General features: G+C 42.4%; 3 protein-coding genes across 6 annotated transcripts in view; all 3 read right to left on the bottom strand.

Moving 5' to 3' along the window:
* Positions 1-341: 341 nt before the first annotated feature.
* On the bottom strand, positions 342-4312 carry LOC146438067 (uncharacterized). Its single transcript, XM_085059890.1, has 4 exons — positions 3706-4312; positions 2553-2703; positions 952-1021; positions 342-638 (listed from the first exon to the last, which is right to left on the bottom strand). Exons 1-4 carry the CDS (start codon positions 3788-3790, stop codon positions 489-491), a joined length of 456 nt encoding a protein of 151 aa, XP_084916016.1. The 5' UTR covers positions 3791-4312; the 3' UTR covers positions 342-488.
* LOC146438066 (uncharacterized) lies at positions 4144-17895 on the bottom strand. The gene is made up of 22 exons (XM_085059864.1): positions 17568-17895; positions 17218-17359; positions 16600-16741; positions 15732-15871; positions 14794-14897; positions 14360-14414; positions 13688-13839; positions 13159-13323; positions 12689-12743; positions 12065-12168; positions 11493-11657; positions 11024-11093; positions 10386-10489; positions 9917-9971; positions 7575-7678; positions 7106-7160; positions 6481-6584; positions 6012-6066; positions 5388-5491; positions 4811-4975; positions 4420-4489; positions 4144-4230 (listed from the first exon to the last, which is right to left on the bottom strand). Exons 2-22 carry the CDS (start codon positions 17224-17226, stop codon positions 4144-4146), a joined length of 2064 nt encoding a protein of 687 aa, XP_084915990.1. The 5' UTR covers positions 17227-17359; positions 17568-17895.
* Positions 17896-22436: 4541 nt separating this feature from the next.
* Positions 22437-27530, bottom strand: part of GSTCD (glutathione S-transferase C-terminal domain containing) — a 51914-nt gene continuing 46820 nt past the window's right edge. For all 4 annotated transcript variants that reach the window (XM_085058331.1, XM_085058328.1, XM_085058329.1 and 1 more), the window contains exons 11-12: positions 26189-26258; positions 22437-23115 (exon numbers count right to left, since the gene is read on the bottom strand). In XM_085058331.1, the coding sequence (XP_084914457.1) occupies positions 22979-23115; positions 26189-26258 (207 nt within the window). In that variant the 3' untranslated portion in view covers positions 22437-22978. The remainder of the gene's footprint in view (positions 23116-26188; positions 26259-27530) is intronic.

The following is a 27530-nucleotide window of genomic DNA, read 5'->3' as shown; positions in this document are numbered from 1 at the left end:
TGTTTTCTTTGGATGTGTGCACAACCCACTACTCTTTCCATCTTCTGAGCAATGAAATCATGACATTTTCACCAAAGTGTCCACCAGAGTCTGGCCTGATAAATTGAATCCCTCATACCCCAAGCAGGGCCTGTTTCTTTTTCCCGGTACAACACACACAGGCCACAAGAACTACAAAGCTTATGTCTTTAGCACATTTCCCCCAAATCAGTGACTACAGTGTGATGAAAAGAAGAAGTACTTCTGACTGGTCAAACCAAGAGCCTTATTTCCACCTGTTAAACAGCATCTCTGTTTATCAGTGGAGTCCGACAGAGTGGAGCAGACAGACTATACCCAAATCAATCAAAACAATCAAAACTTTATTTAAAATTGAATTCAGCAAAAACAAAACTATATCTAGGAAGAACTATATACATGAAGAAACAAGTCTCAACACCACCTATTCTCCAAGATCCATCTGAGTCTATCCTGAGAAGTAGAAGTCCTCATAAATAAATGGGAATATATAGATCTGGATCGAGTTCCACCCTGCAGGTTGGGCAAAAGCTAGAATTCTCAAGGGCGAGAGGAAGGCACCTGCTACAGAAGACATGGCCACACAGAGTTGCCACAAGCTGGCGTCCATTTTCTATAATCTGGAAGAAAGAAAACCACAACCCGTATTGACAAGAAAGAATTCAACTTTGCTGCTCTATTGGCACCAGGCAAATGAGACATTAGAGCATCTGAAATCAGTTAGAATAATGAGAGAATCACAGACCTGCCAATGACATCCTTGCAAAGGTTTCTCCCTCTATAATCACGAGGAAGAAGTTACTTATGGAGCTTCACAGCAAGGGCTGTGCTATAAGCCAGCTTCCCACATCAGCCAACTGAGTTGTGCAGCTGCCCTTCTGTCCCCTTCCCCCACCCACAAAGCTGGAAGGATGACGACATGTTGATCCTTACCTCTGAGTAATATTCGAAGCAAATTGGACACTTAATAACAACTCCTTGTTGTGAACTAGAGGGAATAGAACTAGAAGAAACATGCAGCTGTTAATATCACCATGCATCAGTGGTTATTGATATATAAAATCTCACATAATCACGCAATTGCACTGACTAGCCATGACACATTTCCTTTGAAGAACCCTGCTGTCTTTAGCTCTGTTTCTTGCATGTAATGAGGATTTGGGGTCTCCCTGCCCAGAGGGAAAGAGTGTGCTGGTTTTCACCAGGAGAAAGGTGCAGTCAGTCACCCTGCTCTGCGATTTGAAGTAACAACAGTCTCTGGCACTGGCCAGTTTACGTATGGCAGCTTTGACTTCCAACAGGTCATCAATAACAGCTTGGTAAGTAAAACATCCAGCTGTCCTCTGGAAACTATTCCTCACAGAATATTCAATCCAGGACCCAGGTCTGACACTACAGAGTAACATGGCTCTGGCAGGCTCCAGCCCCAGGAATGAGCCTTTGGTCAATGTTAAATGCTGCAACACTGAGCTCTTTCAGCCTAACTAAACAGAGCAGGAAGGCACATTCTGTAACAGAGAAGCTTGAGACTGAAAGAAAAAAGTATTCCCTTTTGTATTAACCAAAACTTAAACACCTACAAATTCATAGGCAAAATGCATTATGGTTTAGAATAGTAAAGCCCTTTAGGTGTCATATTTAAGACCTGACACCTAAAAGTTTCATACTCAAGTTCTCTCCTACATTGCCTTTCCAAAAGGCTCAAAGCACACCAGCTTTATTACAACCTGGGTCTTTCCCTCCCGCCCCCACAAAAAAACACTTTAGAAAACCTTATACCATAATTCTCATGCTATAGGCAGGAAAAGTATTCCTGCCTATAGGTGTCACTTCCCTAGTGACATGGACACCTGATTTAATTGAATTGGTTGAAGGCATTGCATCTTTCTTATCCTAATGGAATGTTCCCACAGCAGAACTTCACTGTTTTTCTGCAGAATGGGGACTTTACTGCACAAGCACCCAACTTGAACTGCAAAATCCCCATTGCACATGCAAACATGTCAGGGCTTGTGACATCCAGGACTGGCCATGAAAGCATGACCTCCACAACAGCCTGTGTGCAAGTCTGTCTCAGGGAGAACAGCTCCAGCTCCAGGAGAAGGGCAGCCAGCTGGCACCACATGTGAAAAAGCAGGGAGTTTCTGCTGGAACTGGCCTGGCTGCCGCCTGCTGGTCCCATGATGCCAAGCCTCATTGATAATAATGGAAGTATTTCCATACCTAACATCTTTACTAGAGCTTATCTGAAAAAGTAAATGTAATACATCATGAGCTATGGCCTGTGACCAATCTCTCTTCCTTGCCATACCCTCACACTCATCTCTAAAGTGGTGTGCAAAGCTGTACATCTGCCTTGGGCTGTCTTTTTCTCCCAAAATGCAAATGGTATCATTTGATCATCATGCAATATGGGAGGAGAGAAGAGCAAGGGAAGGCTTCAGAGATAAACCAGGCATAGCAGTATAACTGAGTCCTATACACGAAAGAAAGGCATAAAATCCAGTGTTTGGTAGGGCATGAGCCATACGTACTCCACTGAACGTGCAGTTTCCTCCTCATCTGATTCCTGCTCTGCAGGTGCTGGATCAGCCACATGCACATCATTAGCTCCTGGTCCAATACCAGAGCCATCCATCTGCCCATCGCTGTTCAGTGTAACATTTCTCCTTTGCTGTCCATGCACTGTAATTTAATTTTCATAAGTTAGATCTGTTATTCTGTCTCTTCCCATGGAATTACCCTTGAAATTACTTATTATATATAGTTTGCCATGGCTCCTATTTTAGATGGACCCTATTCAGCTGGGTTAAAAACAGTCTTAAACAAACTACTTTCCCAAATAGTAAGGCTCAAACTCTTCCAGACATTGTGACTATTCTGCTACAGACCAACACAAAACATTTGCTCTATTCACCCTATACACAGCTGAAAACATGACCTGAGAGATTCTCAGGACAGTCCTTGGAAACTATAAAATTATTTGGAGCAGTGTCTCCTTAGAAATTGTCATCATCTCCCTCCTGAGTTAAGGTAATTTGAAAATGGAGTTATATGTGGTGCAAGGTATAGAATATGTAAAAGATTTCTTAAGAAAGGATGCTCTTTGCATTGACATAGTTGTTTGTTCTATACTTTGCATAATACTGCTGAGCACTCAGACTTGTGAAACTCTGAAATAAACAATCAGTGTCTCTCTCAAGTGTATAATTATTATCTTATTGCACCCTAGAAACAAATCCAGTTTTTGTGGACAAAATACTGACCAAGTTACAGGGAGATCAATTTTTAACGGCCTGGTCTGTAACATCCAAAGGGTCAAGAACTGCTGTTTGCATTTTAACTCACAGAAACCACAGGCAACAATGACCTCTGAAACTCCAGTGTCCATGTGACACCAATCACTAATAAATTAAAATTGCAGAAAGAATCACAAAATTAAAGTTCCTTCTGCATAAGTAGTCAGCTACAACTTTTACTGCAGGGATTTTCCACTGTGACTGATAGAGGGCCATCAGACACACATTGGATCCATTCTCTGTGACACCGGCCAGAGGCTTTAGCACTATCTTTTGCCTTTTGCTAAAAGCAGTTTGAATCCCTGCTGCTCAAGTTTCTTGGAAAAAAACAAAAATAACTATTATATTTTAGAAAAAGTCCCTTATAAATCCTAAAACATCAACTCACCTTCAGGAAGCTTCCGTTGTCGCATAGGGGAAGGGAGAGAAAAGAAGATACAATTAGAACTTGGTGAGCCCCCCTGGTTCTGCATGCAAAACTCAGCTCAGAAAGCAGTCAAAGCAGAGGTGAGGAAGGGTAGGGTATCATCCTCTAGTCTGGTTAAAAACATTCAAAGCAGTAGCAAAAAGAGCTGCTGCCGTGAAAACCAATAAGTGGGTGCCGTTGATTCTGCTCTCACTGCTGCAACAGGGTACAAAGAGAGGCACCTTAGGAACCACCTGAACACCCTCCTCCCTGTTCCCCTCTTTCAGTTCCCTATTTGGATTTGGCCTGGAGCTGTTTCTGTCCCTCGTTCTCCCCCAAACTGCCAAATTCTGCAGTGATAACCCTAAACACTTCATGTAAGATTAAAAGCTGCTGAAGAAAGGAAACCGCAGCAGGCATTTAGGAGTAAAGAATTTTATCAGTCAGTGAAAGAACTACCAGGAACACACAGATCTGCCACTGCCGTCCTGGCAAAGGCTTCTCTCCCTATGGACACCACCAAGAAGGGACTTGGGGGGATGTGCAAGTTGGAGTTTCACAACTAGGGCTCTGTTTCCAGCCAGCTGCGCCACAGCAGCCCATCTAAGACAGCTGAGTTGTGCATCTCCCACTCTGTTCCATCCACTCCCATGAAGCAGAAATGGTAAGAACATGTGACAAGAACATGATACTCACCTCTGTTGTGTCTTCCTCCGAAGTCGAAGAACTCTCAACAGTTTCTGGCCATTCACTAGAGTCAATAGAACTAAAAGAACATGCAACCATCAGTTACACAGTGCACAGAGGGTCACAAAGATATAAAATTCCAGAAGTCAAAACAACCCCTTATTCTGATTTATCAACATCCCAGACCGGAAAAACAAGCAGTGCAAATGCTTTTACATACTGCAAGAATTTCAGTGTATCATTATCCATAATGAAAGGAACATTTAATATTGACGTCATGGATGGAAAAGAAAGGTTTCTCCTGGATGTGGCTCAAGCAGAATCCAAAAGTTTGATAAAAAACTGTGTCTACTGCACAGCAGAACTTAGCCTTCACAGAGACGCTTCTTCTGTCACATACCTATCGCTATCTTGTGATTCCTCTTCAGTGTCACTTGCCCACAGCCAATCTGAATTTGCTGCTGCTCTGGAACCAAGTGGCTGCTGCTGCCTCTGCTTCCTGTCCTGCACCTCTGAGCTCTCATCCTCCCTAGCTGGAGGAGTAGCAGGACCTGCAGGCTGTGCACTAGAGGGAACAGAACCAGAAATGACATGCAGCCATTTGAACATGGAGCCAATAATTTCCCTGGGGACAGAGAGTTACCAACACAGAACACCTATTCTGATTGAACAACATCCCAACCCAGCATTACCATCGTTCCCAGAGCCTCTATGTACTGCAAGCATTTCAGCATTTTTCTAGCCATACTGTAAGAAATATTCTATTATGACTGCACTAAAAAAATTGGAAAGTTTCACCTGGATTTTCTGTTCTGTTCTTTTGGATTACTTTACTTAGTTCCCTGCCAGACAGGTCACTATATTCCAGGCCAGAAGTTTCTGCACAGACTTCAGCAGAACCAAGAAGCTTGGCATAAACCTGCTCCTACCACATATCAGCCATGAGAATTTTGAGAGACACTTTATCTCACACATACTCATCATTATACCTTGGTCCTGCTTCACCACCAGGTGTCAGAAGCCCAGCTGAATTCTTTGCTGATCTGGAAATATGCGAGGGCTGTGGGCTCTGCACCCAATCCTGCAAAAGGGTAGAAATAGAGGCAACTTAGGAACCACCTGAACACTTGACACCCTGTTCCCCTCTTTCAGTTCCCTATTTGGATTTGGCCTGGAGACATTTCTTTCCCTCTTTCTCCCCAAACTGGCAAATTCTGCAGTGAAAGCCCTAAACAGTTCATGTTGGACCAACAGCTGCTGATGAGTGGAAATCACCACAGGCACTGGCATTAAAGAATTCCAGATTGCTGCTCTCTTGGCAGCAGGCAAACAGCACTTGGAATATGTGCAATCTGTCACTCAATGCTAGAACTATCAGGAACACACAGATCTGCCACTGCCGTCCTGGCAAGGCCTTCTCCCTCTATGGACACCACCAAGAAGGGACTTGGGGGGATGTGCAAGTTGGAGTTTCACAACTAGGGCTCTATTTCCAGCCAGCTGACCACAGCATCTCATCTAAGACAGTTGAGTTGTGCATCTCCCACTCTGTTCCATCCACTCCCATGAATCACAAAGGACAACAATATGTGGATCCTTACCCGTGAATTCTCATGCTGCTGAGCAGGAGAACTGAATACACTTCCTGGCCATTCACTAGAGAGAGCACAACCAGAAGAACATGCAGCCATCAATTTCAGAGTGCACAGAGGTTTACCGAGATTTAAAATCGCAGAAGTCAAAACAACCCCTTATTCTGATTTACCAACATCCCAGCCCAGCAACACCATCAGAGCAACAGCTTTTATGTATTGCAAGCATTTCAGTGTATCAGGATGCATAATGTAAGAAACATTCAATAATGACTTCACGAATGGAAAAGAAAGGTTTCTCCTGGATTTGGCTAGGTTTTAAGGGTTTTTTTCCATTGCTTTTCTTCCAGATTGGCCACTATGTTTCAAGTCAGAATTCTTCAAACAGAATCAAGCAGAACACCAAAGATTGGCTAAAACCTGTGTCTAGTGTATATCAAAAACTAGTCTTTGGAGCGGTACTTCCTCTGTCACATACAATTCAATATCTATTGGTTCCTGTAGAAGGTTGCTCGGCACTCGTTCAGGGGAATTCTCCCCTGTTCTGGAACCAAATGAGTACTCCCGGCTCTCTTCCCGGTCCTGCAAGGGGGGTAAAAATGGAGAGAGATTAAGAACTGCTTGAAGCCACTCCATCCTGCTTCAATGTTACAATTGTTTAACTGGATGTATGCTAGAACATTTTACTTCCCTTGTTAGCCACAAAAAGGACAACACTTGCAGTGATAGCCCTAAACAGTTCATAATGGATTAACAGGTGTTGAAAAATGGAAAAGATAATATGCATTGCGAGTAAAAATTCCAGTTTGCTGCTCTCTTGGCAGCAGGTAAACAGCACTTGGAATATGTGCAATCTGTCACCCAATGCCAGAACTATCAGGAACACACAGATCTGCCACTGCCGTCCTGGCAAGGCCTTCTCCCTCTATGGACACCACCAAGAAGGGACTTGGGGGGATGTGCAAGTTGGAGTTTCACAACTAGAGCTCTGTTTCCAGCCAGCTGACTACAGCATCTCATCTAAGACAGTTGAGTTGTGCATCTCCCAGTCTGTTCCATCCACTCCCATGAATCACAAAGGACAACAATATGTGGATCCTTACCCGTGAATTCTCATGCTGCTGAGCAGGAGAACTGAATACACTTCCTGGCCATTCACTAGAGAGAGAACAACCAGAAGAACATGCAGCCATCAATTTCAGAGTGCACAGAGGTTTACCGAGATTTAAAATCACAGAAGTCAAAACAACCCCTTGTTCTGATTTACCAACATCCCAGCCCAGCAACACCATCAGAGCAACAGCTTTTATGTATTGCAAGCATTTCAATGGATCAGGATCCATAATGTAAGAAACATTCAATAATGACTTCACAAACAGAGAAGAAAGGTTTCTCCTGGATTTGGCTAGGTTTTAAGGGTTTTGTTCCATTACTTTTCTTCCAGATTGGCCACTATGTTTCAAGTCAGAATTCTTCAAACAGAATCAAGCAGAACACCAAAGATTGGCTAAAACCTGTGTCTACTGTATATCAAAAATTAATCTTTGGAGAGGTACTTCCTCTGTCACATACAATTCAATATCTATTGGTTCCTGTAGAAGGTTGCTCGGCACTCGTTCGGGGGAATTCTCCCCTGTTCTGGAACCAAATGAGTACTCCCAGCTCTCTTCCCGGTCCTGCAAGGGGGGTAAAAATGGAGAGAGATTAAGAACTGCTTGAAGCCACTCCATCCTGCTTCAATGTTACAATTGTTTAACTGGATGTATGCTAGAACATTTTACTTCCCTTGTTAGCCACAAAAAGGACAACACCTGCAGTGATAGCCCTAAACAGTTCATAATGGATTAACAGGTGCTGAAAAATGGAAAAGATAATATGCATTGCGAGTAAAAAATTCCAGTTTGCTGCTCTCTTGGCAGCAGGTAAACAGCACTTGGAATATGTGCAATCTGTCACTCACTGCCAGAACTATCAGGAACACACAGATCTGCCACTGCCGTCCTGGCAAGGCCTTCTCCCTCTATGGACACCACCAAGAAGGGACTTGGGGGATGTGCAAGTTGGAGTTTCACAACTAGGGCTCTGTTTCCAGCCAGCTGCCCACAGCAGCCCATCTAAGACAGCTGAGTTGTGCATCTCCCACTCTGTTCCATCCACTCCCAAGAATCAGAAATGGTAAGAACATGTGACAAGAACCTGATACTCACCACTGCCGTGTCTACCTCCGAAGTTGAAGAACTCTCAACAGTTCCTGGCCATTCACTAGAGTCAATAGAACTAAAAGAACATGCAACCATCAGTTACACAGAGCACTGAGATATAAAATTGCAGAAGTCAAAATTGAGATATAAAATCGAGGGTCACTTAGATATAAAATTGCAGAAGTCAAAACAAACCCATATTCTGATTTACCAACATCCCAGACTGGAAACACAATCAGTGTAAATGCTTTTACATACTGCAAGCATTTCAGTGTATCTCTATCCATAATGTAAGACACATTCAATAATGACTTCACAAATGGAAAAGAAAGGTTTCTCCTGGATTTGGCTAGGTTTTAGGGGGTTATTTCCCGTTAGTTCCCTTCCAGACAGGCCACTATGTTTCAAGTCAGAATCCTTATAACAGAATCAAGCAGAATCCAACAGTTTGGTAAAAAACTGTGTCTACTGCACAGCAGAACTTAGCCTTCACAGAGACGCTTCTTCTGTCACATACCTATCGCTATCTTGTGATTCCTCTTCAGTGTCACTTGCCCACAGCCAATCTGAATTTGCTGCTGCTCTGGAACCAAGTGGCTGCTGCTGCCTCTGCTTCCTGTCCTGCACCTCTGAGCTCTCATCCTCCCTAGCTGGAGGAGTAGCAGGACCTGCAGGCCGTGCACTAGAGGGATCAGAACCAGAAATGACATGCAGCCATTTGAACATGGAGCCAATAATTTCCCTGGGGACAGAGAGTTACCAACACAGAACACCTATTCTGATTGAACAACATCCCAACCCAGCATTACCATCGTTCCCAGAGCCTCTATGTACTGCAAGCATTTCAGCATTTTTCTAGCCATACTGTAAGAAATATTCTATTATGACTGCACTAAAAAAAATGGAAAGTTTCACCTGGATTTTCTGTTCTGCTCTTTTGGATTACTTAGTTCTCTGCCAGACAGGTCATTATATTCCAGGCCTGAAGTTTCTGCACAGACTTCAGCAGAACCAAGAAGCTTGGCATAAACCTGCTCCTACCACGTATCAGCCATGAGAATTTTGAGAGACACTTTATCTCTCACATACCCATCATTATCCGTTGGTCCTGCTTCACCACCAGGTGTCAGAAGCCCAGCTGAATTCTCTGCTGATCTGGAAAAATGCGAGGGCTGTGGGCTCTGCACCCAATCCTGCAACAGGGTAGAAACAGAGGCAACTTAGGAACCACCTGAACACTTGACTCCCTGTTCCCCTCTTTCAGTTCCCTATTTGGATTTGGCCTGGAGACATTTCTTTCCCTCTTTCTTCCCAAACTGGCAAATTCTGCAGTGAAAGCCCTAAACAGTTCATGTTGGACCAACAGCTGCTGACAAGTGGAAACCACCACAGGCATTGGCATTAAAGAATTCCAGATTGCTGCTCTCTTGGCAGCAGGCAAACAGCACTTAGAATACGTGCAATCTGTCACTCAATGCTAGAACTATCAGGAACACACAGATCTGACACTGTCTTCCTGGCAAGGCCTTCTCCCTCTATGGACACTACCAAGAAGGGACTTGGGGGGATGTGCAAGTTGGAGTTTCACAGCAAGGGCTCTATTTCCAGCCAGCTGCCCACAGAATCTCATCTAAGACAGTTGAGTTGTGAATCTCCCACTCTGTTCCATCCACTCCCATGAATCACAAAGGACAACAATATGTGGATCCTTACCCGTGAATTCTCATGCTGCTGAGCAGGAGAACTGAATACACTTCCTGGCCATTCACTAGAGAGAGCACAACCAGAAGAACATGCAGCCATCAATTTCAGAGTGCACAGAGGGTTGCCGAGATTTAAAATTGCAGAAGTCAAAACAACCCCTTATTCTGATTTACCAACATCCCAGCCCAGCAACACCATCAGAGCAACAACTTTTATGTATTGCAAGCATTTCAGTGTATCAGGATGCATAATGTAAGAAACATTCAATAATGATTTCACGAATGGAAAAGAAAGGTTTCTCCTGGATTTGGCTAGGTTTTAAGGGTTTTGTTCCATTACTTTTCTTCCAGATTGGCCACTATGTTTCAAGTCAGAATTCTTCAAACAGAATCAAGCAGAACACCAAAGATTGGCTAAAACCTGTGTCTACTGTATATCAAAAATTAATCTTTGGAGAGGTACTTCCTCTGTCACATACAATTCAATATCTATTGGTTCCTGTAGAAGGTTGCTCGGCACTCGTTCGGGGGAATTCTCCCCTGTTCTGGAACCAAATGAGTACTCCCGGCTCTCTTCCCGGTCCTGCAAGGGGGGTAAAAATGGAGAGAGATTAAGAACTGCTTGAAGCCACTCCATCCTGCTTCAATGTTACAATTGTTTAACTGGACGTATGCTAGAACCTTTTACTTCCCTTGTTAGCCACAAAAAGGACAACACCTGCAGTGATAGCCCTAAACAGTTCATAATGGATTAACAGGTGTTGAAAAATGGAAAAGATAATATGCATTGCGAGTAAAAAAATTCCAGTTTGCTGCTCTCTTGGCAGCAGGTAAACAGCACTTGGAATATGTGCAATCTGTCACTCACTGCCAGAACTATCAGGAACACACAGATCTGCCACTGCCGTCCTGGCAAGGCCTTCTCCCTCTATGGACACCACCAAGAAGGGACTTGGGGGGATGTGCAAGTTGGAGTTTCACAACTAGGGCTCTGTTTCCAGCCAGCTGCGCCACAGCAGCCCATCTAAGACAGCTGAGTTGTGCATCTCCCACTCTGTTCCATCCACTCCCAAGAATCAGAAATGGTAAGAACATGTGACAAGAACATGATACTCACCTCTGTTGTGTCTTCCTCCGAAGTCGAAGAACTCTCAACAGTTTCTGGCCATTCACTAGAGACAATAGATCTAAAAGAACATGCAACCATCAGTTACACAGGCGCAGAGGGTCACAGAGATATAAAATTGCAGAAGTCAAAACAAGCTCTTATTCTGATTTACCTACATCCCAGACTGGAAACACAATCAGTGCAAATGCTTTTACATACTGCAAGCATTTCAGTGTATCTCTATCCATAATGTAAGGAGCATTCAATAATGACTTCATGAATGGAAAAGAAAGGTTTCGCCTGGATTTGGCTAGGTTTTAGGGGGTTATTTCCCATTAGTTCCCTTCCAGACAGGCCACTATGTTTCAAGTCAGAATTCTTCAAACAGAATCAAGCAGAATCGAACAGTTTGGTAAAAAGCTGTGTCTACTGCACAGCAGAACTTAGCCTTCACAGAGACGCTTCTTCTGTCACATACCTATCGCTATCTTGTGATTCCTCTTCAGTGTCACTTGCCCACAGCCAATCTGAATTTGCTGCTGCTCTGGAACCAAGTGGCTGCTGCTGCCTCTGCTTCCTGTCCTGCACCTCTGAGCTCTCATCCTCCCTAGCTGGAGGAGTAGCAGGACCTGCAGGCTGTGCACTAGAGGGAACAGGACCAGAAATGACATGCAGCCATTTGAGCATGGAGCCAATAATTTCCCTGGGGACAGAGAGTTACCAACACAGAACACCTATTCTGATTGAACAACATCCCAACCCAGCATTACCATCGTTCCCAGAGCCTCTATGTACTGCAAGCATTTCAGCATTTTTCTAGCCATACTGTAAGAAATATTCTATTATGACTGCACTAAAAAAAATGGAAAGTTTCACCTGGATTTTCTGTTCTGCTCTTTTGGATTACTTAGTTCTCTGCCAGACAGGTCATTATATTCCAGGCCTGAAGTTTCTGCACAGACTTCAGCAGAACCAAGAAGCTTGGCATAAACCTGCTCCTACCACGTATCAGCCATGAGAATTTTGAGAGACACTTTATCTCTCACATACCCATCATTATCCGTTGGTCCTGCTTCACCACCAGGTGTCAGAAGCCCAGCTGAATTCTCTGCTGATCTGGAAAAATGCGAGGGCTGTGGGCTCTGCACCCAATCCTGCAACAGGGTAGAAACAGAGGCAACTTAGGAACCACCTGAACACTTGACTCCCTGTTCCCCTCTTTCAGTTCCCTATTTGGATTTGGCCTGGAGACATTTCTTTCCCTCTTTCTTCCCAAACTGGCAAATTCTGCAGTGATAGCCATAAAGAGTTCATGTTGGACCAACAGCTGCTGACAAGTGGAATCCACAGCAGGCATTGGCATTAAAGAATTCCAGTTTGCTGCTCTCTTGGCAGCAGGCAAACAGCACTTAGAATACGTGCAATCTGTCACTCAATGCTAGAACTATCAGGAACACACAGATCTGCCACTGTCTTCCTGGCAAGGCCTTCTCCCTCTATGGACACTACCAAGAAGGGACTTGGGGGGATGTGCAAGTTGGAGTTTCAAAGCAAGGGCTCTGTTTCCAGCCAGCTGCCCACAGCAGCCCATCTAAGACAGCTGAGTTGTGCATCTCCCACTCTGTTCCATCCACTCCCATGAATCACAAAGGACAACAATATGTGGATCCTTACCCGTGAATTCTTATCCAGCCAAAGAGGAGGGCTGAGTACACTTGCTGTCCATGCGCTAGAATGATCACAACCAGAAGAACATGCAGCCATCAATTTCAGAGTGCACAGAGGGTTACCGAGATTTAAAATTGCAGAAGTCAAAACAACCCCTTATTCTGATTTACCAACATCCCAGCCCAGCAACACCATCAGAGCAACAGCTTTTATGTATTGCAAGCAATTCAGTGTATCAGGATGCATAATGTAAGAAACATTCAATAATAACTTCACGAATGGAAAAGAAAGGTTTCGCCTGGATTTGGCTAGGTTTTAGGGGGTTATTTCCCATTAGTTCCCTTCCAGACAGGCCACTATGTTTCAAGTCAGAATTCTTCAAACAGAATCAAGCAGAATCGAACAGTTTGGTAAAAAGCTGTGTCTACTGCACAGCAGAACTTAGCCTTTACAGAGATGCTTCTTCTGTCACATACCTATCGCTATCTTGTGATTCGTCTTCAGTGTCACTTGCCCACAGCCAATCTGAATTTGCTGCTGCTCTGGAACCAAGTGGCTGCTGCTGCCTCTGCTTCCTGTCCTGCACCTCTGAGCTCTCATCCTCCCTAGCTGGAGGAGTAGCAGGACCTGCAGGCTGTGCACTAGAGGGAACAGGACCAGAAATGACATGCAGCCATTTGAGCATGGAGCCAATAATTTCCCTGGGGACAGAGAGTTACCAACACATAACACCTATTCTGATTGAACAACATCCCAACCCAGCATTACCATCGTTCCCAGAGCCTCTATGTACTGCAAGCATTTCAGCATTTTTCTAGCCATACTGTAAGAAATATTCTATTATGACTGCACTAAAAAAAATGGAAAGTTTCACCTGGATTTTCTGTTCTGCTCTTTTGGATTACTTTACTTAGTTCCCTGCCAGACAGGTCATTATATTCCAGGCCTGAAGTTTCTGCACAGACTTCAGCAGAACCAAGAAGCTTGGCATAAACCTGCTCCTACCACATATCAGCCATGAGAATTTTGAGAGACACTTTATCTCTCACATATCCATCATTATACCTTGGTCCTGCTTCACCACCAGGTGTCAGAAGCCCAGCTGAATTCTCTGCTGATCTGGAAAAATGCGAGGGCTGTGGGCTCTGCACCCAATCCTGCAAAAGGGTAGAAATAGAGGCAACTTAGGAACCACCTGAACACTTGACACCCTGTTCCCCTCTTTCAGTTCCCTATTTGGATTTGGCCTGGAGACATTTCTTTCCCTCTTTCTTCCCAAACTGGCAAATTCTGCAGTGAAAGTCCTAAACAGTTCATGTTGGACCAACAGCTGCTGACGAGTGGAAACCACCACAGGCATTGGCATTAAAGAATTCCAGATTGCTGCTCTCTTGGCAGCAGGCAAACAGCACTTGGAATATGTGCAATCTGTCACTCAATGCTAGAACTATCAGGAACACACAGATCTGACACTGTCTTCCTGGCAAGGCCTTCTCCCTCTATGGACACCACCAAGAAGGGACTTGGGGGGATGTGCAAGTTGGAGTTTCACAGCAAGGGCTCTGTTTCCAGCCAGCTGCCCACAGTATCTCATCTAAGACAGTTGAGTTGTGCATCTCCCACTCTGTTCCATCCACTCCCATGAATCAGAAAGGCCAACAACATGTGGATCCTTACCTGTGAATTCTCATCCAGCCAAAGAGGAGAACTGAGTACACTTGGTGGCCATACCCTAGAGAGCAGAAAGAGTATGCAGCCATTTGAACATGCAGCCATTAATTTCACTGAGCACCAACAAAGAAAATCAAACATCTCCTGTTTTGATTATGCAACATCCCAGACCAGCAACACAATCATTGCAAGAATTTTTACGTGCTGCAAGTATTTCTGCATGTCAAGCCAGTGTCTTACATCTAATAATGGCTTCACAAACACAGAAGAAAGGCTTCTGCTCAATTTTGCTGGATTTATTTTAGTTCTCTTCCAGGCAGACCACTATATTCCAGGTCTGAAATATTTGCAGAGTTAAGCAGAACCCAAAAGTCTGGCAAAATTCTATTTCTTCCACATATCTGAAATTAGTTTTGATAGACACCTAATCTCTCACATACCCATAATTGTCTCTTGGTTCCTCTCCATCTTCCCTTGCCAGTGGCTCGGCTGAATTCTCTGATGCCCTGGAAAGATGTGGCTGCTGCTCGCTCTGCTCCTCATTCTGTAATGGATTAGAAATGGAGGCATTTACAAACCATATGAACACTGTACTTCCTGCTCCCTTGTTTCAGTTCCCTAATTGGATTTGGGCTGGAGGTGTTCCTTTCCCTCTTTCTCCCCCAAACTGGCAAATTCACCTGTGATATTCTGAACACCACTTATAACATTAACAGCTGCTGAAGCAAAAAAACTATACCCAAACCTGGTCTTGTGTTTGGTGCCAGTGGAGATGGGTCATGCAAATTCGGTTCTAAAATTTGAGACCTTTTCTTTGCAAAAGTTTAGGAACAACTCTATCAGGAGATAACTCCCATGCTATGTTTGCTGCATGTTTCTGCTTTGCACGGCAGGAATGGCATCCCAAATTTGAGCAGATACACTACACTATGGGCTGTATCAAAGAATATTCTTTCAAAATAGTAGAGGAAATTTTAAAAAAACGTGACTCTTTTAAAGACTTCTTGGAATAATAAACAGAACAAGTCTGTTCCCCTGCAAGATGCAGTTGCGTTTTACACCTCAGTGTAAATGGGTGTCTTAAACTGATGTTGCAGCTAAAACACTTCTTACTTGAGAAGTCAAAGACTTCCTGTGCTCTCCTTTAAATCACTGAAGCAACACCCTCTTTTATATGTTTTTTTCTACTCCCTGCAAGTGATTCTCAGTGATGCTAAAGTGTTCATAAATGTGTTTGGGGTTGACTGGGAGCTGTGTCCAAAGTGGTAAATCAGAGCTATGTTTCAGCCTTTGAGGTCAGGGTACTCAGATTCCAGAAGACACACAAGAAACCTAATTTGCCTGCAAGATGGAGAGGAGTGTGCCATTCACTACTTACCCCAGCAGACTCATCATCACTGATAACTATGATGTTAAGCTCAAAAGCTTCGATGACTTCAGAGTCAGGAGATTCAACTATGAGATCTATGGCTTCAGGCTCAGGAGATTGGCCTGTGAGATTTATGACTTCTTCACCAGCTGAAAAACAGAGTGTTAGAATCAAGATCAGAGATTGCAGAGGAATGAAACAGCCTGCCACTGTGGATGGATTCACTGTGCCCTGGGTCTCTTTTGTTTAGGAACATATCCAACATTTCACTCAAGCTTTGCCCTCAACAGTCCACAGGCAGCATTACCAGCACTGTCCTCTGAAGAGGTAGTGCAAGAGGAAGAGCAGCTGAGCTCCTCACAAGTTCTGTTGGATGGCAACAGCTTATGGGAGGTTCACACCAACAGATGAGTCATCTCACATACTGGAATATTTAGCACACAGGAGGGAAAAAACCAACCAGCACTAGAGGGGATCCTAATTTTACAGTACAATGCTGTAATTTTTCCCTTGGGGGCTGGGGCACAGCTGACAACAAACTTTTCCTTATCTTTGTCCAGCTTGGGAGATCCCAGACTCAGATTGCCACCTTCCAGAGTGGCAGCTGCAGTGACTGCCAGCCCATCAGAACAGACATTCAGGTGTTTGAGCAGCACTCGAAGACCTTTGCTACAGCGCTCCTCTCCCGCTAGCAGTCAATGTATCAAGCTCAGTAACAAACCAAAACAGTTGCCAGAAGGCTTGTTGTTTAGGGATGCCATACTAGGTGCTTCCTAAAGCCCGAGGCTTCCCTTCCTCCTCAGTAAAGGGACTAGAAACTGGCAAAAGCACATGTTCAACCGAACTCCAACCCTCCGGAACCCTCCTCTGTTCTTACCAGGCTCAAAAGAAAGTGTACCACTTTCTTCAAGGTCTCTTAGCTCTGCCTGTGAAGTTCCACCTGCGCTGGAAGGCAGCAGCCTGCTCCGTTTACAAGCTGGTTTGGAATCAACTGCTCCTCCACGGCGCTTTCGCTGATGCAGAGAGAGAACAAAGCCTTAGCATTTTGTGTGGCAGTAATATTAACATGGCCCTTGGGTTTTGCAACACCAGTGACAGCACATGAGGATACAGAAAACACTCCCGCAAAGGCTGGAATATACATCAAATGGTGCTATGGGCCATTCTTACCTGAGTGCATCACATCAGGGAAAAGACATCATCTCCGATCTCCTAAAAGTTGCCTTACAGAGAAAAAGCCTGTCCCAATGGCTTGAAAATGAGGAGACGAGTTCACAAATCTATCAGGCTGCTGCTCACACTGTAAGAATTTCTGAACTATTGCTAGCACCCACAGATATTCAAAACCTTCAGTATCCATAACCAGGAAGTTACATGAAGTTTTAAAAGGTTTCTGTTCATGTGCATCTGCTACAAACTCTTGAAATCCTTTCTAGAGGTACCCTGGAAACCCTGTTTCAAGAATCAGATTTGCATTGAGTAGCAAAGTACTTACTGAGCTCATGGTGTTTTGTGGTCTAAAACCACCGGCAAAGTGGGACAAACACCAAAAAAGGAATGTCAGGGAAGCGATCAATCCCTTAGGTTCCTTTAGGTAGCCCACTGCCGATGAGTTAGAGAAAACTGTTCTTCCAAACCTATCAGAAAAGTAGAGTGGAGATTATGTATTTGGAATGCCTGTTCTCTTGAACATGCCCCAAGACTCCCATTCCCAAGCCTCCAGTTTCTGCCCAAAGCTAGAGGGGAAGTCCATGACTCTGGTACTTGAGCCCACCTGCAGCCCATCCTGCAGGCCAGCCAAGCCCCTCAGCATCAGAAGCCTTTTCAAGAATTGTCTGCACTCACCTTTACGGTCAGTTCACAGTTTGGCTTGCAAATGTCAGCAAATCGCTCTCTATTCCCACTTGGGATGGAGAAGATGGATGCTACGCGTCTGCTGCGCAGTGGAGAATCCACCAACTGGCTCAACAGACTCGGTGTCAACACAGCCTTCGATGCACCAGTGCCCCTGGCAACCGGTTCCAACATTCCATGCCCAGTAACGGGTGTCCGTTTTGCGCACCCATGGAGTTCCACAGCACCATGGCGGCACCTCCACAGTCACCTCATTCTGCTGCCACCCACTAGATCAGGGTGCTTAGGGCCGTGTTCAGCCTGGCCTGGAACATTCTCTGGGCAGCCAATGTCTCACCACCCTCACAGTTCTACTGAACATCTGATCCCCATCTCCCCTCTTCTAGTCTAAAACCCTTCCTTGTTCTCTCACTCTCGGCCCCCTTTAGGCACTGGAAGGCCTCAATGAGGCCTTCCCGGACCCTGCTCCTCTCCAGGCTGGACAGCTCTCCCAGCCTGCCTGGGCAGGAAAGGTGCTCCAGGCCTCCAGACATCCCCATGGCCTCCTGCAGCCCTGCTGCACAGGCACATCCTGCTCCTGCTGGGCACAGCTGCGCACAGCTCTGTAGGTGGGGCCTCAGGGGCACAGCAGCGCCAGACCTTCACCTCCCTCCACCTTCGGCCTGAGGAACCTGAGCAACATTGTAGCCTTTCAGCAGCCAAAGAAAACCCACCAAACTACACCTCCCCAAAACAAATTTAAACCCTTCCTTGATCGTCCTCCTCCATGGTTATTAGTCTGTTGCTGAAAACACTTATGAGAGTGTTTTAAATTTAACCCAGGAAAATAGCAATTAAAATAAAATCCAAGTGTGCTGGTTTTTTGTTTCTTTTTTTCAAACTGTTGAAAGGATCTAACAATTCAGATCCTTATTTCAAGTGTCTGAAATCTTGACATTTTCAGCTGTTCAACTACTCCTCTGCCAGCATTTCCCAACAGGGTTAAGAAGGTTTGCCTTGCTCTGCTGTGAAATGTGACACAGCAAAAAAAAGTGGAACACTCAGTTTCTCTTCTAGCCAGTCTGCCACTGGACCTGCGTTCAGAGGGACGGGCTGGGGCTCCTGAGAGCACAGGGAACCCATCTCAGTCCTGCCAGATGTAGGGAAGCTCCTCAGCCCCTGGTCCCGTGGGTGCTCTCAGGTGTGGGGAGAGTGGTGGAAATGATCCAATGCTGTGGAGCACAAGGATATGTTCAGCTCCTGTTTTACATGAGGAGGCTCATTTCTTACAAAAATTTCTCTGTTGTTACAACTCTTCCTTTTGGGTAATAGGCAACATGTTGAGTGTTTAAGAATGGGTGGGGATGACTTTTCCATTTTTCAGAAAAATCCTAAACGACATTTAAAGCTTTATATAAAAGAGCTAACATGTTAAAGCAATTCCAAATATACATTGAATATATGAATAATTAAGCACCTCATACCAGTCCCAAAGCACCAAATATGAGAAATGAAGGATGCAAATATGCTGTCTCTCTGGACTGAGCTTTCAAAGCTCAAAAAACCCAGTTCTCCTGTGCCTACAGATCAGTGATGGAACGAGCTGAAAATGTGTTTTTCCTTCTGCTGACAATTATGCAACAAGACTGAAATCAATGCTTCAACTGTTCAGTTACCTTTTGCTGATCAGTGCTTTTCTAGCTCAATACTTTCTAAAAATTTATATATATATATATTCGTAATTACTCATGCTAAACCAAAATTTTAAAAGCAAATTGCCAGAGCTGATGGCCTTAAGTCAAACTAGCATCTGTTTGAACCTACTACAAAATCAGGTGAGTGCAGGTTACTTAAGATCATTTCATTGCAGGTTACTTAAGATCAAATTCACTTGACCATAGAGGGTTTCTTTAAATGCTCTTTTCCATAAGAATACCTGGCATAGCATGTCACCTAGGAACACAGCTATTTAAAATTACATTTGTGCTTGTTGCCATTGCATCCCCCAAGCAGCTAAAAGTCTAACAGTAATGAAAAACAGAAAACTTCAATCTCGAATTTATGGCTGCTCTATAACTGGAATTGGAAAATCATTTCATGTGTGTCTGTCTGACAGTTATCTTCGAGTAATTTTGACAATTCATGTAATTTTCATTTAAAACAAATCGCTTTATCAGTGTAATAGCAAAATTTTAATTTTTTTAAGATCAAGCCACACAAAAATTAGGGGGCACAACGAACCTTGCTTATTACCACTCCTGCCTAAATATGGCAATACTAAGACCTTTTGAAACATGACTGAGGAAGCAGATACTTACCACAATAAAGACAAAAATTAAAGACCAAAAATAAGGATACAGGTACACACAGATGACTAGCTTTTAACACACAGAGGACCTCAGTTCATCTTGGTCATTGATTTCCTGTTAAAATGTTACTTTTGCCAGCATTACAGGCTTCAAGGGTAACATAAAAAAAGACTGTCAAGATAAAGGAAAATCATGACTATGCCAGGACAACATTTTGTTCACCCTATAGTTGGTCCCAGTGGGCCAGACAAATGAAAAACACAAACGGTATTTAGACATGCATCTTGGACATCAAGATAGCTCCTTGTGTAGCAAGCTGCTAGAAGAACAACTGTTGTTCACTCAGCACGACCAGACTGTCTAGTCACCTTGTTTAGGCAATTCTAGGCTCTATTAATTCCATATAATTTATGTATACAGAAACACAGGGCAAAGCAACATACCTAAAAATTAATATAATTGAGTTCACATTTCTACAGAATAGTATATGCCACAGTTTAGCAATTTAATCTGTGGTGAAATAGGTATTATATGTTGCTGCAAATCTTGACTTTTATGCTTTTTTAATCTGCTTTTCTTCAGTTTTCAATAAGCATTAGTTCATCTGAAGTATGGTTCTGGCTGTACTATTTATAGTAACATAGCTCCATCCTTGGACATGAGAAAGGTTCTGTTCTCCTGAGAAGAAACCAGAGCCCACTGATGCCAATAGCAACAAGGTCACAAACGAGTATTACAAATGTAACGCAGTCTCACTAATTCTGTAAGTTATCTAGATGATGGATAATGTGAGACACCATTAAAATATTCCTGATTTTGGGGAGGGGGGGAAAGAAATTTGTCATATACTCACTTTGTATAGTTTGGCTCATCCAAGAAAAAATGGGTTGTCATGATGCGTATAAACACAGCACTACTTTTCCAGGTTTTCTCCCTTGCTTCTATAAACCTTTTCTTCCCGTGAAGCCTACTTCTTTGAGGGGCAGCAGAGACAAAATAATTTACTTAAGTCACAAGTAAGCAACACCTGGGGGAAACTGTCATTAACATGAAAAAAGGTACTTTTAAGAAATGGAAAAAAAAACCCCAACAAATGAAACAGAGATTGATATTTGGATTCTTGTGTGACTTTACCTGTTTTTCTTGGCCATCTGAAGCACCTAATAATCTCTTGGACACCTGTCCAAATAAGGCTCTTTCTCCACTGATCTTTTTGAGAAATACTGGTTTTGCCTGTTAAAAAAATAGTTTTTATCTTTTATTCAGTAGCACACGTTTTCCCTGTTGCAAATCCCAAATATTTTGCTTCTTTTCAAGTAGATCCAAAAACTATTACACACTATTGATACAGATATTGTAGAAAATGTGAAGCATGTAAGAGCACAGAATTTTGCTCTACTGAAAGCTCTTTATTATTGCATAATACCAGACCATGCCAAACATTCAACATCACCATAAATAAAAAAATTCATATTGCTACCCACTGCCTGGAGCAGATCAGTGTGAAAATCCTTACTGTAAACAGCATCAGTTTCTAACAGGTGCATCACCTTGATGAGTTCTTCCTTCAGCACAAAAGGGTCACAAAGAGACATTTGCTCACTTCAGAAAAGTAATTTAACATGAGTAATGTTCAGATTGACATACCACTAACTTAGAAACTGAATTCTCATTGGACAAGTATTGGAGAAAATCCTAGAGACAACTGGCATCACCATGTATTTTGTATTTGCCATACATCCTTCAAAACTCCACTTACTCCGGTAAATACAAAAAGTTGCAGAAAAAGTATTCCATCATTATCTACTGAAGAATTCAGGAATTCACTCCTACTTGCTCACTTTCGTGCTTTTAAATAAGTGGGTGGCATTCCATGTTTTCATATTTAAAAAACCCCAAGTATTTAGATCTTATAGCTAACTAAGTTTCATGAAGAATCAAATATTTCTGGATGTTTTTTTTGCTCCAACACCTATTGTTTGTAATTCAGTTTGCCACATCCTGAAGCTATGTTCACAGTTTTCAAACTTTAGATTATTTAAATTAAAACATGGCAGAATTCACAGATGTGTAAAACATCTAAATATGCAGTAAAAATCTCATTAGGAGCTATCTTCCACTGTGTTCATGTCAACAGGTGATTTAAAATTATGGGGGAAAACTGAGCACAGGAGAACGCCTATTTTCATTTTAGAGTAGCATGACTGTGACTGATCTTTTCTAATGGTTCCACACTGCAATTCTGATCAAATTTTAAACTGAATATAAAATCAATGAAGATGATGTATGTAGACACATGAGCTGTCCTTAAATATTTCTTCTGACAGCAAGTTTCTTACGAATGGGAATCAACACACTTCCATTACCAACATGACATGAAGTATCAATTCATTAACATCATGTCCAGCTCCCAATTTCTGGTCAATCAATGAGGAGTTTGGTTTCTTTAAACCCAATGTCAAATGCCTGGTTATAGAATCCTCGCATAATATTTAAAGGTAACTTGTAAGTCTTTTTAAAAAGTAATTGTCAAGTTAGAATACATTTTTAATAAGCAGAATGAGACCCAAAGTATTCTGATGAACTTTTATTAAAAATAATCTTCCCAAAATAGTATGGAATTCTTCAGCAAAGTCATTCCACCACCTGTTGCACAGCCATCTTCAGTAACATGGTAAATCTGATCTTCTCTGTTCCTCTGGTGATCAGCACTGTTGGCTGATAACTGCTCTGCTTATGAACGCAAATGCTGTTTTGACCACGAATGCAATTTCCAAGCAGCCAAGACACAGCTTTACTCAAAAGGAAATCACCTTTCCTTCAACAAAACCAACTTTTTATAAACTTTTACAGATGGATATAATTCCATGCACAGTCATTAGATCCAGAAACTTCTCAGTACGAGAACCAAAAGCTGCTTAATGACACATTACAAGTTGATTTGTGGTGCTCTGCATGCAGTTTGCTTTTTAAGACTTTGGGGCTGCTTCCTTTTCTGAAGGCAATGCGTTCAAGATGCAGGATGTCTGGTTCCCAGCACTGCCTCTATCTGCTGGATGTCATTACGCACTGAAGATTTATGTTCAACTTCAAATCGAATGCAAGTTTCACACCCTAAGTAGGGATGCCCACAAACATATTGTTCTTTGGAGAACAACTCTCTGGCTCCATAGATATAACTTGGACAGAGTAGTTATGTTCTTCTGCAGCCCATGCCCGATCCAGATCCACAAGTCCCATACACTGCTTCCCTAAAATGAGAGCAAGGGAAAGGAGAGAAACTTTTAATGCAGAAATATTATCAGAAACATGCACTTAAATATTCAATGTTAGGAAAACACATCAGTAAGCCATCTAAAAAATAAGTTCCAAATCTGCTTTAAAAACATCTTAATCTGGTTTACGTTCCAAATCACATCTGTGACTTGTAACCCTCATTTAGCAAAAACTTAGAGATTAACTCTTTATATATAGAGAAAGGCACAACTATTTAAAAGTATCTTCAAAACTTACAGAAAAAATCTTTCATTAATGTAAACTGGAAGAAGAAAAATGCCTAGTTTACCCCTTAGCTTTCTGAATTGCTGAACTTCTACACCCATTATAACTATAACTGCTTTCCTCCTTTCTCACCTAAAATCTGAAAATCTCTGGTTACTGAACATTGTTAGAGAAACAAGTGATCCAGTGTAACTGATTTGAGACATATTAATGTAACTACTTATAAACAAACATACTAAATTGGTAATGCAAATTAAGTTTATTTCAGATTTACCTGTAGAAAAAAAACAGGAAGGATAAAGTTTTTTTCTACTTAGAAGCTTCTTACTATGATACAGCCATGACAAGATGATGGGACCATTTGTCTTTACTTATTTACTCATTATAATTGATTATTATGTTCTGAAATACAGAATGGTCAGATTGTATTTTCAGCAGCTTGAAATTCTACTGCAAGAAAAATTTAATGCCACTTTGAAATGTTTTCTCACTAAACAGTCTTAAGTCTCAAACAGAGCACAATCCTTCAGTCTCAAACACAAGGATCCTATCTCTTTTCTTGTTTCAGACACAATTGTATAGTTAAATGTATTTGGGGTCTGAGATGAAGAGACAGGAGCACATCCTGTTTACCTTTTGAATAGGAGTCTGGCATTCCAAACTACCCTCTGGAACTGCTTACCTCTCTTCCCTGAATATATAGCGAGCTTTTGTGCCTGTATCATTACCAGCCCTGTTGTGCACCCTGGTTAGGTACCTGTAGAAGGTTTGGACAGGTGGCACCTCAGTATCCTTGTATTTCAGGGTGGTGTAAATCACACTGTAATGCAGTGCTCACTCCAACCTACTCTGTCCACAGTGAGTCCACAGCCAGGACTATCTTCTCCTTCTCAACTGAATTCCTTAGTTACAAAAGGATTTCACTACTTTGAGTTCACCAACATTATGACCTTTGGACTCTGTTCTGTTGGTGGCCTGGGATGTGAGAGGGGCAGTAATTGGGTAGGAGACAATTTAGAGATACAATAATAAGGGAGGGCCTGAAAAAGAACTTTCCAACTCAGTCCTGTATGTGTTTTTTTGTTTCAGGGAGAAATTACCAGTTTATAAAACCAACCAGGACAGAACTCTGCAAATTACTTTTTGTGGCCTATCCTCCCACATTTGTGGTTTCATAGAAAATCACCTTCTGTTGCTGGTTGAAAATGGCATTTACGAACTCCTGCTGCTGACACCAATATCATTATTCCAAGCGTACACACTGAAGGGCAGCTGGGATTGTCACAATTGGGGCCTGGCTCCCTGGGTGCTCTCAGGAAGCCTGTGAAACCCATGGAACAGTTCTGTGTACTCAGGTGGGCTGTAGCAATGTTCATAAAGCCATTCAACCATTCATTCTGTACTTCAGGCACAACTTCTGCATGCAGAGGGTAAAAGCCAAATGTCCAGTGAAAATGGTACACAGGATTTTGTTCATTAAAGAGGGAATTGCTGTGTGCAGCAGAACTGGGTTCAACTCAATGTTTTTATGGTCACAGGTACTACAGAAATTGGTGATAATTCCTTAGATAAATGTGTCATTTCAGCCATGACAGTCACAGACATAATGCTGTATTTTACAGCTTAAAGGTAATGAAAGGAAATGATTTGTCACTTCTCTGAAGCTGCATAAACTCAGTGGTAATTGCCAAAACACAGTTCACAACACAATCCTAAAATATTAAAAAAGTAGCAGAATAAGTAATTTTGCCACCCTTTACAAACAAGAAGAAAGTGTCCATCTGTTCAGGAGTACTTTCATTAAATGAAATATACAGTTTTTTCAATACCTGATCATGCACTGCACAAAACCAAATATTTTTTTAAAATGTTATCACCATGACTAAAACACTGATCTCATTCCATCTTCAATTGTTTGCAAGCAAACCTAAAAATACCACCAAACAAGATTCCCAGAAAAACAGTTTCAAAGCTGAAGCAGAACACATGAATGAGAACCACCTTCAATGAGACAGACTGATGTTACATGGAACTTAGAGAAAAAGTAGCACTCTTGAAAACAGAAATAGCAATGATGTAGGGGGAGAGAGAGAGAATAAAATGATATTTGGTTTTTTTTGTCAGGGCAAATACATAAAAGTTACATTTGTGTTGCTAGCCCCTTCTGTCTTTTCTGACCAGGAAGCTAGTTTACAGCTTCCATCAGAACAGTAATACCAACAGGACCACATTACTTTTTTTGATAAATATACCCTTATATATACCCTTTATGCAATACACCCTTTTGTAAATCAAAACTTATTCCACACATTTGAAGTGTTCTGAATTTGCTGTCATTCTGACCAAAGCCAGCCCAATCTCTGCAATTCAGTCTTCTTGTTCACAGCTGGCATTAGATGTTTGCCCTCCCAAGAGAGTTATCCCCAGGATGACAAGCAGGACAAAGGGGGCACACTAAAAAGGGGCACACTGAAAATCACTACTACAAATAGCCAGTGCTTTTAATGTAAGATAAACTGCCAATAGCAGGACTTTAGTGAACTTTGAAAAGATCTCATGCTTTTCAGAGAATGGTGGGGGGAAAAAGGATGAAGCAACAAAAATGAGTAAAATGCAAACTCTCATATTGATGATTTTGGAAGAAGAAAAGAGTTTTTATAGGATAGAATAGCAAGAGGTGAAATGTGGTGGAACTTGAATTTTTCCCGTGTTATGTGAAGACATCTACTTAATCCCCGTTCATAAAGGTACCACTTCTTCCTTTATGTGTCAAGGTAAAACCATTACTGAGATGGTTTACACAACAGCTGCAGAAATCCATACCAATTAGCCTGCGTTCAGGTGGAAGCTGAACAGCTGTCTGATCTGCAAATCTGCAAAGGATCATGTGCTCCTATAAAAAAGACAAAAAAAACATAAGTCAAGAAAAATCTGATTGAATGCTTAAAAGCATCAGAAATGCTACCACGTTGAAGACTATAGTTCTAAAAACCTTTTCTGCATCCAAATACAAATTTTTGTAGTGCAAATAGATGTGTAAGTCAGGTGTTTGTGATCACTGCCTCATTTCTCCTCATGAGTATTTGTTTGTTGCTAAACTTCCTAGTTCTTTGCAGCAGTTGAACTGGATGCAATGTATATAAGACAGCATTCTTCAAAGACATCCTGCAGACTAATTTTGCCTCCAGTAACTGATGAGCAACACAGCCATCTTTTAGCACAGTCATCATGTGGCAGCTTCTCTGTACCCATAAGCAGCCAAGACAAAATTCTTAAACAGTTAATTTGAACATTTCTCCCAAGCAGTGATTTTGAATCCCAGAATAGGATGGTGGGTCAAACTTTCTATGCCCTAACAAATCCATTCAGATCCCAAAGGCAAAAAACACCTGGCTGTGAATAGGAAAGTTTCTTCCATCAAAGTGAGCACAATTTACTTTCAAACAACCCATTTCACTAAAATTTTCTGCAGAGGCTTCTGCAAAAGCTGCTGTTGATTCCTCCCTGTCTGATCACCAGGGGAATAGTGCAAGGGAGGGTGCACTTCGTTTTGTGCTTAGAGCAGCAGGCAGAGCCCCATCCTCCTTTGCCTTCAATCCCCACTGCCTGTACCAGCATAATGCCTCCTCAAAGACCAGCCAAGCCAAGGAAGGCAAGTTAGCCAGATGGTGAGAGGAAGAGCCTTGCAGGTGTAGCAGTGAAATTGCTACTTTGATGACAGCTGTGCTCTGTGGGACTGCTGCAATATTCAGTACAGGAGACAGTAAATCAGAATCATCTTAGAATCAAACAACATTCCCAAGTCTCTCAGCAAAGTCATGGGGAGAAAACAGAAGTGGGCAACAATAAAGAGTGGTCTCCTAAGCAAAGCTTCCAGAGCTATAGTTCTGAAATAAGGACACGTGTCTTGCATCAAAAAGAATTTTGTTTTTAACTCTTGCCTGATATAAAACTATGATCTTAAAGATCTGGTTCTTGTAACAGGTGGAGAGAGCAACTTCACCCACGGATACTTCAGGTTCTTTCAGTATTCTGAAGTAAGGATACTTACTCCAGCATTTTATTAGAGGGACATAAACATCCAAGTCTTCACAAAAAAACTTCATATCAAATCAAGATGTTAATTCCCCTGGAACACTCCATCCAATTCATAAATAGACACCTG

This window comes from Lichenostomus cassidix, chromosome 4, assembly GCF_008360975.1.
Source record: "Lichenostomus cassidix isolate B80296 chromosome 4, HeHo_3.0, whole genome shotgun sequence".
Classification (NCBI taxonomy): Eukaryota; Metazoa; Chordata; class Aves; order Passeriformes; family Meliphagidae; genus Lichenostomus; species Lichenostomus cassidix.
Note: the sequence above shows the minus strand (reverse complement) of the source record. Positions and strands in the feature narration are given on the sequence as shown.

Bases quoted from the DNA above. Each gene is read 5' to 3' on its own strand.
- LOC146438066 (XM_085059864.1), bottom strand. The intron at 14,415-14,793 runs GTATGTGAGAGA...TCTGCTCTCTAG, and splicing joins GAACCAAGAGACAATTATGG to GGTATGGCCACCAAGTGTAC. The intron at 10,490-11,023 runs GTGAGTATCATG...CCCCCCTTGCAG, and splicing joins CGGAGGAAGACACAACAGAG to GACCGGGAAGAGAGCCGGGA.
- LOC146438067 (XM_085059890.1), bottom strand. From the start codon at position 3,790: ATGCAGAACCAGGGGGGCTCACCAAGTTCTAATTGTATCTTCTTTTCT. The intron at 1,022-2,552 runs GTACGTATGGCT...TGTTTCTTCTAG, and splicing joins GAAACTGCACGTTCAGTGGA to TTCTATTCCCTCTAGTTCAC. The intron at 639-951 runs GTAAGGATCAAC...TCTTTCTTCCAG, and splicing joins GCTTCGAATATTACTCAGAG to ATTATAGAAAATGGACGCCA.